At 35.9% G+C, this 16,964-nt stretch overlaps 1 protein-coding gene across 4 annotated transcripts in view; it reads right to left on the reverse strand.

Annotated features, from left to right (window-relative positions):
* MYO6 (myosin VI) overlaps positions 1–16,964 on the reverse strand; it is a 106,909-nt gene that overhangs the window by 62,523 nt on the left and 27,422 nt on the right. For all 4 annotated transcript variants that reach the window (XM_042802982.1, XM_042802985.1, XM_042802984.1 and 1 more), the window contains 7 exons: positions 15,711–15,780; positions 10,786–10,859; positions 8,570–8,699; positions 7,687–7,792; positions 5,745–5,800; positions 3,317–3,414; positions 1,636–1,800 (listed from right to left, as the gene is read on the reverse strand). In XM_042802982.1, the coding sequence (XP_042658916.1) occupies positions 1,636–1,800; positions 3,317–3,414; positions 5,745–5,800; positions 7,687–7,792; positions 8,570–8,699; positions 10,786–10,859; positions 15,711–15,780 (699 nt within the window). The remainder of the gene's footprint in view (positions 1–1,635; positions 1,801–3,316; positions 3,415–5,744; positions 5,801–7,686; positions 7,793–8,569; positions 8,700–10,785; positions 10,860–15,710; positions 15,781–16,964) is intronic.

Below are 16,964 nucleotides of genomic sequence, written 5' to 3' on the forward strand. Positions count from 1 at the left end.
TGGAGTCACTCAGGCAAACAGAAAACAAAACAAAAAATTTGACAAGGAAGGAAAGAAAGCAAAAGGAAATATGTTATTTGTCAATCATTTCTGAAAACAATTCAGTGAAATCTGAACATAGAGAATGGAGAAAGAAGGAGAGATGGAAGAAATAGTTTAAAAAGTTAAAATGTAGTAGTAAAACTGTTCAGAGGAAAAATGTGAGGAAAAGAATGCAAGAACGTAATGGTAGGACAGAAAGACAGTCTTTTTGTGGGATTGCTACTAGAAACATAATACAGAATCAGGATTAACTGTGAGAAACCACATAATTTCAGAAAAGGGCAAAACCCCTAAAAATAAAGCATGGAGATAAGAAGGGGAGGCAGTAAACAAATCAGAAGTCATAAGAACAGGCATAGTGGATTGAATTAAAAGGTCCATACTACTCAAGAGCTTGTCTTCAACCATGACCTCTGCTTCACCCAAGGACTTCACTATTCCCTGCTGAGTTGGGATGACAAAACTGTGTATGCTATTTAAAAATATGGATGTACATTGCAGCATAACTCACTATTTTATCCACCCTTCCTTTCCTAACAACTCCTAAAGTTCTACTCTGCTTCTTCCTTGCCACTGCATATTAACCTAACGTTTTTAAAGAAGTATGCACAGTGATTCAAACCTTATTTCCCCACTGTTTAAGTTCACTTTCATTTAAGATATAGTTAGGAATATTGCATTCAACACGGATTTTATTTGCATTTTATTGGCTTCTCCATTACTTGACTGACTGGACCAGTAACAAGTTGTGGAAAGATAGCCAAAATTCTGAAATAGTGAGTAGTCCTCAGAAAAGAATAAATTAGGTGAAGAAAAAAACCTAAGAGGGAGAACCATGCTTAATGAATAGAAGTAATCTTGGCAGGAAGAGCTGAGCATGACCTTTGGGTAAATTGGAGATAAAAGAGACAGCTTTCAGCTGAAAGGGACTGGTGAGTCTTATCACGTAACCTGGAGTGACCAGGAATGACAGGAGTATGACACAGAATGGGAGAAGCTCAAAACTGAAGTAGTACAAATGAGATAACGTGATAGGAACAACAAGGTGCAACAGAGTAGGAGACAAGTGATGTGAAAGCACATGGACTGGAACACAGAAGCACAACCACCCTGTCACCATGGTAAGATCCTTGGTGGGAAGCGTAAGGGAAGAACAATTTAAGAGAGAGAATCATGGGACAACTAGGTCTTCCTAAACACATGGTTGGAATAGGAAGAAATAAATGCAGTTTTCAGGACTTAAAAGATGGGCTACCCACAGAACAGTTAGATCACAATCAAGAAATTCACACTTTACACCTCCAGAAGAGCCCATAACAACATTACTAGCAGCTGGGTATGCAACAGTACATTTTTGGAAAAAGCAGATTCCTCAATTTTAAGACAGAGAAAAGGTACAGGAAATCTTCCAGTAAGGAAAAATGTCAGGCAGCTTTATTTCAGGATTAAACAGATTTAACAAAAACATCTTATGATTTTTGTAACAGGAAAGAGTCTGTCGAAGATAATAAATAGAGATTTTAATACGAGCTATATGAAAAATCCACGTATGGCAATATGAGAAGTTTTACAAACACTGACTCTGATACTCACCCTAAAGTTGTCAGGAGAGCTTAGATATAGTTTTTCCCTAATGTCTTCTGGAGCACCAGCACAAAGTCTGTAAAAGATATGATAATTCCTCTCTTCTTTGCCTTGCACACAGATCCTAGATTTCTCCAGAAGGTAATGCGATACAAATCCACCAACCACCGAGTTCTAGGAAGAAGAAATATTTTTCTGATTGTCTGAGATTCAGAAGTTTTCAATTTAGATGTGTCTGATCATGGCTTGCTCAACAGACACTGCTCTGTAACTTCTCCCCCCAGCTCATGTATTGCATATACATACATTCCTCTTAAAAGAAGGGTCTGACACAGATTTTGAAAGCCATTTGTTATCCGGTCTGTGATAAAATTCCCTGTGCCTAGACAAATCTTAACAGCAAGGGAACTCCTGAGCTTATGGCCATTACAGCAATGAATAAGGACTTACTGACTGACAAATTTCACCATGGTTATGCAGTCATTCATTCGTTCAGAAGGCCCCAGTCTGTACATATATTCCTCTGAGAAATCAGACCTAATAAGGTCACCACAAAGTGAGGTCTTGTGAAGTATGAAGTCTTATAAAAAAGGGATCAAATAAACGGGCTCATCTTGCCCTGGAAAGCTGAAACAAGCTTTTAAGCAGTTTCTGAAGATACTTTTTAGTGCTGTTTGCTTCAGCTGAAGCAATTAATCTGAAATACCCTGTAAGTGTTGACAGATAAACTGACAGGTCATGAATGCATCATTCCAAGTAGAAATCTGGGTCCTTTCCAGATATTTATGAACATGAACTAGACTAAGAAATAAAGTCCCTCTACCCTTAAAGGAATTTAATTATTTACTATCTAAACTATTAACCAAAGATCTTAAGTTTAGTTAGAGAACTAAGGGACAAAAACTTGGGAAAAGACCACAAGCTCAAGACCAGATGATGAGCTAAAACTCTGCAGGAAGAAAAGAAACAAATTCTTGCAGTTCCTAAGTGCTCAATCAGAAAAATGAGGAGGCATGTACACTATCTTGACCGGGACTGTGGACAAAAGTCTTCAACTTGGACATGCTGGACAGCTATACTGTCATCCAAAATTGTGGAATGTGTATACAGGTATGCTATCCAAGCAAAACTACACCCAAGCAAAGTAACTTTTTCATAAGTTACACAGTGAATAGTATTTCTGACAAAAAACAATTCCCTGACTTCTGTCACATACATAATACTAACGTGAGGTCCCAAAATACATACACACATCTGTAAGTCATTTAAAGTATTAAAGCATTAAAACACATTTATATCTGTTTACCTCTAATATGCAACTCACACTTATTTGTGCATTAAAGGAATGCATAAATACTTAACAGCAAGTAAGTTATTCTTTAGATATGCCTTTTTGCATATTATATTTGCGTATTATATTATTCTATTTTGGATGGAAGCAATTTTCCTACTGACTTGACCCACCATTTTCCAGTAGTGACGCAGTACTGTGTGGCTTTGGTTTTCCTTTCAAGGTCATAAAATACAACCTATATCTGTAAAGCAGGACAGTAGCTATTTGGTGTAAGATGAATAAGTCTATTAAGCCTACTTCCAGTCTAGCATTACCATTTTATGACAAGAAAAAAAAAAAAAAAAAAAAAAAAAAAAAATCAATCATCACCGGTTATCTGTATTTAAATTCCAGTACCTTTTCATTGAAGTGAATTTCTACAAATTTCCCAAAACGACTGCTGTTGTTGTTGCGAACAGTCTTTGCATTTCCAAAGGCTTCTAATAGGGGATTTGCTGTTTAAAACATTAAAATTTTTAAAGTGTTAAAATCTGATCAATAAACTACCAAAAAGAAAGAGAGAACAAATACATACTAATTATTCAGTGAACTTATTGGGAATAAGATTTGGATTTGAAAATTAAAGGAAAAATATCACGTATTAGGAATAATCAGTTCTACAAACTGTACTGGATGTACTGTGATGGAATTTACAATGAAGTACTTAAATATCACATAACAATGAAAAGTATTTGAATCAATAGTGTAAGAAATTCAGAGACACACACCAAAAATTATTTGGTGATGTTGTTCTACAGCAAGTAGGTAACTAATTGATACATAAACTATATGAGACAACACACAATTTGACACTTCCCAATGAGCTGTTATTCATAAAATCTAAACTACCCACTTATCCCACAGACAACAGTGCCACTTAAATGTCATGCATGCAACATGTCAGATTGATTAGGGAATTAAAAAAAAACGTATTAGAAGGGTGTGTTGATTTCAAAAACAGTTTAAGAATGCCCTTTCAAATTAGGTCAATTAAGTGATTGAGTGATTTTATGTTTTACTGGCTGAAGTTTCCAAGCACTTTAAAGCCCACAGAGAAAGAGTGGCAGCAATCTAACACATCTATCTGTCTCTCTCTCTCTCTCTCTCTCTCTCTCTCCACATCATGCACAGTTCAAGCAGTTTGAAAATGCTTAGTAGTTATGAAACACAAGGCCTCTGAAAGACTGCATTTACTAGCTCTGAAGATCAAAGAAAACTCATTTACTGACTCGTACTAACAATAAACCATTGAAGATAACTGCAAGAATTTTTTAAGGCTTTTAGCTAAAAAAAAATATGCATTGGAAACTAAGTGAGCAGAAACTCGAAATTTAAATCTCCACCAACAACCATCTACAAATCTGCTCCTAAAAAAAAATAAAGAATGAAGGAATAAATACAGTGGTTGGATAAATTATGGATGATAATGCATCATTTGTAAGACATCAGCAGCATTAACTTTTCTGGTTTGGCTAGGTTTTCATTTTTTTAATACTTAAAGCTTATGAAAATAAAAATCTGACTTTCAAAACTGACTTCTTAAGAGATCTTTGATAACTATTCAGGTATTTTACATAATATTAGCAGTTTAGAAAAAATAATATGAATAAAAACAAAATGCAAGAGGTCTTTCAGATAGGTTAAAGGTTCCTCTAGCAATACATATGCTGTAATCATGCTTATTAAATTGTGCCTAAAAAACTTCAAAAATCATGCATCAGATGCTGTGTTAGATTAAAAACCCCAAACTTTTCTAAGAATACCTACAAGTACTGATTCATTTTATGGCATACTGCGTCAGGCATTATGTAACTCTTGGCCATTTTCTGAGTTCCTTTAGCACACAGTGGATTTCACTAAGGAATTGGTTTAAGCAAACCTGCTGCAAGAACAGATTAAAGCCTGCAATAGTTCTCTTGAATAATCCAGTGGCTCAAACTTGAAAACAAAAAAATTTAAAGCAAAAGTAAAAAGTTTGGTTTAAGAAAAAGACAGGGTAATGAAATTAAAAAATAAATCTACTAAAGAAGACTAAAACTGACGAGGCATTATTAGATTGGCTGAGTGTTGTTTGTTTCTGAGATATTTGTATTTTCTCAAAAAGTTATTTTCTGTTCAATTAGGAAGTGTATGCAACGTTAAAGAGGCTCAAGTGGATGATCAGCACAGTCTCTTCTGACCTTGTTTGGGAGTCTATTATAAAGACAATTAAAGTGTTAATCCTAATTATATGCTTTATCACAAAAAAAAAAAAACACAAAAAACAAATAAAAAAAAACCCAAAACAACAATAACAAAAACCAAACCAAACCAAAACAAAAACAAAAAACAACCTTAACAGAAAAATGACCCAGAACCATAATTTAAAAGAACTTCCCTGCTTTACCTGGGTTTGAAAACTTTATGATGAGGAAGAAGAACTACTCTTCCCTGGTACTAACAGATAGTAATGACAATAGGATCTTGTCCTTGCAGATTTCTTACAGCATAAAATCCAATCTTGGGTACACATGTGTGTGAAGTTCAACTCAAACACACACTTAAACATTTTCTATATCAAGGACTACATGGCACGATACTAAATAAAAATAATCACAAATAAAAAACGTTTTCAGAATTTAGGATTGAGGTAAATTACCAACAAGGGATACCTTTGGAAGTCTGATACTATTTCCATCCCAGCTTTTATTTAGTTACTGTTCACAGATATTTTAGGTTTTGAAAAAAAAAAAAAAAAAAACCACACACATTGGAACCTTTAATTCAATTAAAGAAAATTCAGTACCTTCTACAATTCTATCATCAATATCTTGCCCAGTACCATAGGATTCTGTCAAATACCTGTAAAGCAAGGTAAAGGTATCGGTATCTTTCATGTGTCAGGTTATCGCAATTCAACAGGATTTATCATGTATGTGTACCACACTTACTAACCATCTACTAAAGGGAAAGCATATTGAATACAAGTTACGAATACTTGTATCTACTAAAATAAATGCAATTTGACTTTTCTTTTTCATTAAAACAAAAATATTCTTGCAGACCAGATTTTTTCAATACTTCAAATATAAAATTTCTTCTAGGCATGCATATGGAAATTACACCTTTATACAAATGATGAAACTATTACTGTACTATCTGTATGTATTATTAATCTTAGTAAACGCATAGTTTCATATATATTTCCTGAATTAAAGACTGTTTCCATGCATACAGCTTCTGTGTTCACAACAGTGTTAATAAAAATCCCACATGGAGATGGTGCAATAGGAAACTGCAGGTGCATAATCAAGGTAAGACACAATTTAGCAACTGAAGAAAGAATATGAAAATAAATCCACAATGTAATTGCTCCAAAGTTGCAGCTTTCTTTTTTTTTTGACCTGCACACAGGGCATGCTTTCTGGAAATTCACAAGTAAATCTGGGACAAGTTAAAAACAGTTCTCAAAAGTAGGGCCTTCCAAAAAAAAAATTTAGGAGCACTAACAGAGCTGTATTAGTACCTTTTGCTTTCAGTTCACACAAGTGAAAAACCTTCCTGCTTTTAAAACTCAGTAATGTTTTGTACATGGACTCTATGGGGGCAGGTGGTGGGGAGAATTAGCAACACCAATATTTGCCCCCTGTATAATCAGAACTTCCTTTGCCGAGAAACAGCAGAATAACCTCCTTTGAGAGCATTCCTCATATGTTCTCTCAGCACCTGCCATCTATTCTGACTCTCAGCAGGATCAAAGTTAGGATGTCCCCTGTAAAAATCATTACCAGCACCTTGTCATAATTCCTACACCTGTTAAAGGTTGCACAGGGGCAGAGAAGAGTAGTATGAAGGACAAACAGCCGTGACAATTCTTCGTGGGATGTGTAACATAATACCGCTACTGTACATACATACTGGAGAATACATGATGTCAGGGAAAAGGAATTAAAGATTTATACTGGGAAACGAGGACAAGGTGGGAAAGGGAACATATTCACACTGCATGGACTGTGCTTCCCTGGATAATCAGGCCACCTATGATATAGGTGAATTTAATGGAGCAGTGATTTCCAGTTACAAAGTTCCAGGGTGATTTAAAGCAGTTAAAGTATAAACCAAATATGGTCAAAACCATTAAAACTATGTAAGAAGAAGCAAGGTGGATAGATCATCAGCAACACGGCCTCCATGTAGTTTAATATGCTTGATTTAGTATTGGCCATGCATGAGCATCAATATATAAATGAATCCCATTATTCAATCTTATTCAGTAAATTAGGGTAAAGTATATTACAGAATCTCTGCAGTGATTTCAAAATCAAGAGTTAAAAACCCTGGATGCTTAAGCAAACTAAAGAAACAAAGACAAGGAAAACAAAGAAATGCACATTTATGGCAAAACCAACAGTGTTTTGCAACCTACATTTAAAATGCCTCGTTATGTTTTTATCTACCACGATACCAGACGTGCAATACCAAAACTACTGCAACACAAACCATAACTACTACGTGATGTCACTAAAACCAAGTTAAGTTTTCTGTGAATATATAGCCATTTACATATGTTATCTTGTCAGCACTTAAATTTAACCCTATGAATTTCTTGTGTTAAAGTATACGTAGAAGTATCTTACTGAATTGTGGCTTAAACCTACTGATTACTTAACGGTTTGCTCTGTCTGTATGCCAACCGAACGCATCAACGCAAAAACTTCATCGAATAACTTTGGTTCAAAAGTACAAACCTCAAAACAAATTTAGTGTTTTCTGTCTTGCCAGCTCCCGATTCTCCAGAGACTATGATGGACTGACTCATCTTGAGCACTTTCATGTCACGGAATGCTTTATCAGCTTAAAAAGAAGGATACGTTAAACATGATAGAAATTAATATTCAGGAGAGTTACAAGCATAAAGTTAAGCTACAACACAAAAATTAAAATGTAACATTTTCAGGAATGAAAAAGTACATCTTTACAAGTGAGTGCATTACCATTTATTAAAGTCTGTATCCCTTTAAATTATATTCTCATTGTTCACCCTCAAACACTCATTAAAGCTTAGAGTCTTTGAAAACAAAGACCTACTCAACTATATCCAGGACAAACTAAAACAAAAACCACCACCTAGAACTAAATCTCTTGAATTAAATGTATTTACAAAATTGTAACTGATCTTACTTTAATGTGTCCTTTAAAGGGAAACTTTCAGTTGCACTCTGTAAGATCTGAGACAAGGAAGCTTAGAAAAACATCGGTAGTTTTCTTGTCATAATAAAAGGCAAAGGAAATCACTGCACTGAAAGACAGTGTCAGTCATAATTATGTCATTCTTGGCTTCTAAAATCTCTTTTTTTTTTTTTTTTATTTGTTTGTAAATTATATTTAAACCGCTTAGATATAAAACACCGGAGGTACAGACTAATAACAACAGGGGTGCCAGGGTTGCTAATTTCCAAATTCTTCCAACTACGTAACAAGGATAAGAAGATTTGCAATTTTAGCAATCAGTGCTTTTATTTTATAACAGTTTAAAGTAAATTAACTACTGTTACAGGTGGCAGTTTATGGATAATTGTAAAGTATTTAACGTTTGTTTTTGTAAAAGACAAATACAGGCTTAATACATACCAATAGCAAAAACATGTGGTGGCAATGTCCCAAGTGATCTACCCTGGTACATTTTAATAGTTTCTGAAGAATAAAACTTAGGTATATCAAAATACGGGTTCACTGCAATAAGAATGTTGGCTACATAGGTCTGTGAAGAAAACAATTAACAGCAAACTATTAGCTAGTATCCAACCAAGTGGTTAACAGCCATTTTCTACTACTAATGAAGACTATAGCCTAAGTATAACAATTACATTTACAATTCTCTCCAGATAATGCAGATACAAGAAGGGATATATTTTCAGAGTTCCTCTAATTATCTTCTCAGGACTTCTATGAAAATGCATTTCTCAGGAGAATTTCCTAACCACTAAGCTGTGGAGCATGTCCTGAATTTGATCTTTCTCTCAATCTCATTTAAAATTATTTCATATTGTCTGAGTTACTGGATCAAGTATAAGACACCACAACCTCCTCTTCAAAAGTGAATAAAGTCCTGGCTAGCATAACGCACTCTCCTCCAGTGAGGAGGATAATTTTTCAATATCTAATGGAAGTGGCTCAGCAGGAAGGACTGACAGGATCCTGCCTGGGAACACGCTCAAGCCAGGCAATAAAAGCATTCAGCCAAGAGAAATTAGCTATGGCTGCCTACACAGTGAGAAATACAGAATGTAAATGATCTCTCACAGAGGAGGAATTTGAGAAGAATCTCAAACCAAGACTACTTTTTACCTTTCCACAGGATAAGGAAGACTGAAGATAAGTTTTTTTTAAAGTTCCTGAAAAACACTTTCATAGTGGTTTTAATGGCCAGATTATATACAAGGAATATGTGTCTGATTCACAGAAATAAGCAGATTTGCAGGAAAAGGTATGAAGAAAACCAGATAAACCTTCAGATTGACTAACTTTTTTGGTTTGTTGTTACTGAGCATATCTTTCAACAACTAAAATTTGGACACTATCATATGTTGTGATAGAAGCCTGGATCACATACATAAATTTTTTTAGATGCTTCTATTTTCAGCACTTATTTCACTGAAGGAAACATATGCACAGAGTTCGTTGAAAGCTGCAAGTACCAACAACAGTTTTCCTTTTAGTGACAAGACAAATGCTGTTAACTAGCATTAAACTAAAAATAAAAAATAAAAATAAAAAAAATAAAAACAAAAACAAACTGTTGATTCAAACTGTATCTTAAAGTTACAAAGGAAAAGTAGTTAAAACATAAATCGAACATCCTCCCCCTGAAAATGCACCTGTTCAAGACAACATATTAGTTGTAGTTGTTTAAAATTAATTAAGGCTTTATGAAGGTAAATACTATCCTACCACGTAACAAGTTCAGTTTTAGAATTTTACTTCCTTGGAAGATTGTGTTGTTTTGTTTTGGTTTTTTAATTTTTCCAGGACAGTGTTTAAATGGCCATTTTTATTTATTTATTTTAAAGCTCATGCTTAATCTTGAGCCATAAAGAATTTTCAGCTATGTAAAATTAACTGCAACAAAAGAAAACAACTATACTTTCCTTTTATATACATATAAAAAGAGGTTTAACTCCAATTAATTTTAGAACAGCATGCTAACACAGAAATTGATTATCTTAACACAGATACTTAGAAACTATGTGGAACTGTTTTGTATTATCACTAGCCAGCTTTCTATTAGAAAAAAGTAAGAAAGAAAACGCTTATCTTTCTTCTATTTCACAGCTGTCAGTGTCCGGGCAGATGGCAAGGACAAAATGTAATTTAGTCAGAATTCATTAAGTACAATTAGGCAATTTGATAGCAATATAAAAGATTAAGATGGACATCTGAGCTAGGAAGTGTCAAAGACGGCACCTGTTTGCTTCGTTCAAAAATAATGAAGAAAGAAAACCATCTTTGTTAACAGCTACTCTACTGGCAAAGTAAGTTACCTGTAGGAACAGACCTCTGTGACACAACACTGTCCTACGGTTGCACATGAACAGTCATGTAGAGAAAAATCTATTGCTCTGCCTGGTAAAAATCAGCTAACAATGTGATTAATGTGATTCAGATCTCAAACAACACCAACAAAAAAACAAAAAAAGAGGGCTTAAAACCTCCTAACTTTCCAATGTTACCATTTCTGTTTAGTTTCTGTTATAGGAAAAAAATAGAATTGGAAACACTTGTTTTGTTGATTTCTTGAAAGAACATCTATCATTAGACTGGTGGTCATGATGACACGTAATACTTACGTAAATTCTGTCTTTACTGTACCGAACTTTGATATTGTGAAGGAGAGTGGCCTCATTTAAATACATAAGGGAACCTGCAAGTAAAAAACAATCATACACCATTAAGAGCTCACAACTAATTTCGTGTACAGCTGAGAAAATACATCCTAGGATTAAGGAGAATTTTGCTTCCCCTCTCTTTGGTTACAGTTTAACCCTATCAATCCTTTGTATTGTCTTGATGCAGAACTGCTGACTCAATATATGCTTTAAAAACTGTAGGCCTGCTCTTTACTGTATTACTGGAGTTGCTGAACAACGATTCAGACTCCAGGAATCTCAACACAGGCTCTGCTCGGTGTAAGCTCCCTTTCACCAACCTTTCAGACAAACACAATTAATCTCCCTCCATGCCAGCCTGTAAGCACAAAACCCGGTAGTTACCAAAAACTCTAAGACTAACTTTCCTTCCTTTGAGTTCTCCTCTCCACTCTCAGCTGCAGCGTCCCCAGGGCAATGCCACCTAACTGATGTCTAGAATAGCTGCTGGCTCCTGGCGATTTCTGATGTTTATATTCACCAATTCAATCAGAAAATACTGTGTAGGGGCAGCAGCAGGCAGCATTGCAACACCAGGCACCAACGCAACCTTTCACATTTCATTTCTGAATTTTGTTACTACTAGGCCTCCTCAAAGAAACTTTTAGGGGAAAAAAAAATGTTAACAAAACCTAGTTTTATTTTTCTCCTTAGGTCATTAACATAAAATAACCTAACCAGCCCTACTGAAACGTTACAAGGCAGTGGCTCAAGGCAGTGAGCAGGCACTGATGGAAAGCTTCAGACCGTACAGGTTCACATTCTGGCAAAGCTGGTCCTTGTTTTCAGATATAAAGCACTGGAAAGTGTTAGCAGCCTTAATTACAGAGGTCATTACCAGTTCCCATTGTAACAATATTAAAAACATTATCCCTAAACCAACTGAGGGCACTACTCATTACACAGCCTGCACTTTCAAATATGCTCAATCCTCTTTTCTTAGCCGCTTAAAATTCAAGCGCACAACACTATTTTGTCTAGTTACAACTAACTGACTACTATACTGGTAAACTTTACGGTACGAGCAACACTTAAAAAGTTGTATACATCTGACTGCTGTCAATGGGAGTAAGCAAGGTGCCTGTAACTGTAACTACTACCTTGCAACTCACAGGAGGGCCACATATGCACCTCTCGTGTATAATGACCAGCAAAGTTGTTTCTCAAGTTGGACCAAGTTGAACTAATGCCCTTTCTCAAGGGCTCCAGCAGAGGAAAGTGTTTTCCAACTTATTTACACAAAAGTGCAAGAAGGGCTGCCAGTTCTTATGACCTGAAGTCAACCCACCCAGCCACCTCGTCCTGCAAGGACACCTGAAGCTCAGTAAGCAGCTCTGAACATCTCCTTCAATACTCCTCCTGCCGAACCGAAAGATACTGGCAAAGGATAATGGGAGCTTCTCAAGAGCATCTGTGGTTTTGTTTTCAATCTTTTACCCTTCCAAGGAGTGGCTCTGCTTCCCACCACCTACACCAGACCAGCCTGAAGCGAAGGCAGGTTCAGCAATCATTTGCAGCCTCTGTTTGGCTTGCATAGCTCCACTGAGTAACAGCTCTTCCTCCCCTTACGTGACTAAATATAGCTTTGCTTAAAAAGGCTGGAATCATTCAGCCTTCTCAAACGACCTTGCAACTTCTGGGTTGCTTAGAAATCATCCTCCTTCACAAAACCCCTTGCACACACTTCCCTGCGTGGGCAGAGGCACAGGAGGCACGCTTTAGCTCTATGCTAAGCAAAATCTTCCCTTGAAATCAGGTCTGTACGTGATACCTTCATGAAGCAGCAGGCCGGCCCGATCACCATGGCCTTTCCCCTGCCATCCCAGCAGACCTACACCACCCACCAACCGCACGGTCACTGGCACGTGAGGCAACCGAGCACAGGCACCCGGTGCTGCACAGCAGGACTTCTCCTCCTCCCCTTCCCAGGCACTCAGCCCACACGGCTGAGAAAATGGCACGGGGACCACAAACTGCAGGTCTGCCTCCACAGACCTCTTTCCACCTTCATCTTTTTAAACAAGGTCATCCCAAGAGAAAGGCAGTACAAGGAAATGGGTCAGAAACAGGAACTCCTTGTTCTAATAGAAGTTAAAATCTCCTTCTCCCCTTGTGTATGCCTTGGGGCGGACACTGATTTAAGTCATTTGGATTCCCAGTATTGAGTTGAGAAACTACTGTATAGTAGATGTCTACATACACCTCAAGAAACAATCCTCTCCCCTTGACTGTGTCTTCATAAGAACCTCTCCGGGTTTGCTGTATGTTTTAAAGGAACGAGTCATCAGTTAAGCATCCCAATAAAAACTTGGTAATTATCTAAACAACAAAGTACCCCAAATTTCTGTACTCTCTTAGCAAGTCCTGGCTAAAGCAGTTATACCTGCAGACTTGGTGCATAATAAGAGCTTGCTCCCCGAGGGAATGTCAATGCCTTCACTCAAGACATGCAAATTATGGCTTATATCAGCAAATTCAAAATGCATCTTCTTTAAAATAAATCCTTTAAAAGAGGCATCCATATCCAGAGGCAAAGGAAGTCACCAGAGAGAGAATTTTGAATACTCATATGGCTCATGCCTAAAGATAACCAGTGTGTGTATGTGCATTTAATAGTCCATATATTTACTTCTACACACATGCACACAAAGTTCACAGAAGTAAAGCCTGGCACTAAAAGCTAGGAAATATGTCAAATTCACTCACAGTGGCTGTCCTGTGCACAGCAGGGTTTGTATGGAAAATAATTTTATAATGTAATGGCAAGGCTTTGCACCTGTAGAATTTTTTTTTTTTTTTTTTTTAAGATTCTTATCTGATAGTCTGCCCCCCTTCATTTTTTTTAGAATTGCTTCACCCCAGAAACAATTGTTTTTAAAAAATCTCTTTCTTGGTCATAAAAAAAAAATAAGTATTCCACATATGGTAACAAACCCACAAAGCTCAGTGGGCTTGGGAAGAAGCAGAAAAGTGTGAATCACAAAAAAAAAGTAGTAAATGCTTTGTTTCTGCACTGTTTGCAGTATTTACTGAAAATTCACATTTGAGGAAGAGCTACATTTTTGAAAAAGTGTCTCTTGAAGCTAGTGCCTTTGGGATACAGAAAACTAAGGGTGCAAAAAAGCAATATTCAGCAGATTACTTCCTAGAAGTGAGTTAATCACTAAAGCATAGGTTGGAATGGTAAGTGTATTATTAACTAGTTTTTCAGCATTTTCAGAACAGTATTACAAGGAGATGCTGAAAGCACTTCATATTTTATGAAGTTTCTTCTTAAAGATCAATGATGCTTAGCTGAAATGTTCTCTGACAGAGAAAGAAAATGAACTTGGGTTTCACACATCCTGGAAATAAATCTCAACTAGTGACCAAAAAGCAAGAATACATTAGAAAAGTCTCAAAATAATGATTACTGGACAAAGCATTTTTAAGTTTTATATTTTACTCAGCCAAAGCCAACATTTTCTCTGATAGAAAGACTGGTTTAACTTAATCGAATAGTACTTTGCTGGAATCTCAAATTATTTCCATAATCTCATTCCAAATTTCAATCCCTTGACTAGGACACTGAGGTATCAGGACATCTCAGTAAAATCACTGTGGCAGATGCACAGGTTAAATGCATTTCCCTAATAATCATCATGTGCAGAGAATACAAATACCAGCTTTGAAAAGTTTCAACTCACATAATGTTTGCAAAAACATAAGCAACTGGAAATAAGGCTACCAGCACAGTTCCACCTGTAAAGACACCATACCATCTAAATCAGACCATAAACCTGAGGCCTCATCTTCTTGTTCCTTGTGGAGCAGCTGTAACAGCTGTATTTCCTGTCACAGGATATAAATACTAACCCCTATTCCAAAACAGGAATCACCTAAACAACTTCAGAAGTCCTAGCCTCTATTTTAAATTAAAAACAATAGAAAATACTTTTGCCCACGATTTACAAGGTTATCAGTATTTTCACCAGCCAGTAAATGCTATAGGAAACATTTAAAAGAATTGCCTTCATTGGGTTTTCAAGGCAGGATAGACTGTAATTTGTTCATACAGAGCAATAGAAGCAAAATAACTGTTTAACAGTTCTCTAAAAGCTGATGTTAGTGCTTACTCATCTTTCTCGGTACTCTCTCCCCAGATTTGAATATCATATTTGTTTCCACACATCTAATTATAAAATATTTATCAATATAAAAAATACTTAACAAAATAAAAGCCCTGCAGATCAACACTGAAGTCTATTACACAAGCTCATCTCAAAACTTCTCCAGCAGCACTCCTGTATCCTATTTCCTATTCCTTCTCCTATATATACTCCTATTTCCTTTTCCCATGGCCCCGTCAGGTCCAGATTTCCATCTCCAGTTTTGGGAAGGTTCTCTTAAAATTCATTTTCAATTACCTGTACCTCCACAGGAATGCTATCTGAGAAACTGGTTACATGCAGCAAAATGCTGTACAACACAGCTGCTGATAAAACAACTAATTCTTTTGCTGCATTATAAAACATAGTGTTAACCCCCATAATGCTGACTGTAGTTGATCCTGATGCAGTTAGGTGACATCTGATACATATCTGGTCAAGTAACAGTTGTAAGTGGGATTAATGTAACTGAGATCCTCTAAAGTGTTCAACTGAAAACTAAAAAACACAATAAATTCTATTTAAAATGGGTATACTTTAAGAAGTTTCAAGGATTAGTAGAGGTCATACATAAATTCAAGTAAAGCAGCAAAACAAAAACTACAAGGAAGAAACAGGAAGCTTGTAAGGAAACAATATTCTCTTCTAAGCAGATATTTTCTTCAAATGCATAATTTATTTTTGAATTCATAAACTTACAATTATCTTCTACATCTTTTTTGCTGTCCTCTTCCGCAGGAAACACTTGATTGATAGCAGCCTGGAAAGTCTGTTAGATGAAAAATATTAACATTGTCAGAATTCCATAAAAATAGAAATACAGTTCAAAGATGTGTGATAGAATGACACAAGTGACTGCACTGTAATTGTGGAGGGTTTAAAATTAAGTTGCCAGCTTTATACTTCAGCATTGGAAATTTTACCAAGTTACTAGATGCAGATAGGAGCTGCTGCATTTACATTACTACACTAAATTATAAAAATGCAGTCAACTTTAATATATATTTTTATTACTACAATATTTGATGCTCATTTCCAAAATTGCATGTAATATTGTATAACATAAAAAATAAGGATGAGAAAAAAAAAAGTATTGCAAAGGCAAGTGGAATAAAAACCAAGTTATTAGTTCAGTCAAGGGACTATGCTGTCATTATCATATGCTGTTTTAAAACATTTGTACTTAAAATATAAATACTCAATACTCAATTCATAATATCCTCTGTATCCCCAAATACTGTAGCTTTGGTTGTTGCTTCTTGTTGGGTTTTTTTTTGTTTTTTTTTTTTTCTTCAGTAAATCAATACTGAAGTAAAACAAGACCTTCCTTCAACCCTTGTATCCCAGTTATACAAAACAGCCATTTATCAAATGTTCATGTCCAACTGGAAAAATTCATAACAAAAGCAACTTTGTTTCTTCATTAGTCTCCAGAAATCATAATTTATATTGTTGTAAAAAGGAAGGAAAAACATCCTAGCACACATGCATTACACCATCTGTACAAAAATACCTATTGTAAGAGGCAGGTTTTTAGTTCTACTTTTTTGTTTACCATAGTAATAGCTTGTTTGAGCTACATATGAATGAGCAAAAACCGTGTTGTACCAATTAAACATGACAGCCGCCACGCTGCTGCAGGCACAGTCTCCTTTTCCCCATGGAAATAGAGACAAGAAGTCTAGTCTGATATTTGAAAAGGCAACCCACTGGATCTAAAGAATGACCTTAACAAACCCACAGATTTACTTGTTTAACATTGTGAGAAACATCTCACACAGAAGTTTAGAAGAAAGACAGCAAAGTGCTTCATCTTTGCTTCAGTACAACAGACGATATGTGAGCTCTTGTAGCTTACACCGTCCCGAACAGCCACAAATTGCAACTCCCCTTGAAGTGGGAAGGGTTAAAAATGTCTCAGAGCAGAACTAATTGCTGCCAGTCAGAAAAGGG

Source organism: Tyto alba, unplaced genomic scaffold (genome assembly GCF_018691265.1).
Source record: "Tyto alba isolate M040663 unplaced genomic scaffold, T.alba_DEE_v4.0 Super-Scaffold_40, whole genome shotgun sequence".
Taxonomy (NCBI): domain Eukaryota; kingdom Metazoa; phylum Chordata; class Aves; order Strigiformes; family Tytonidae; genus Tyto; species Tyto alba.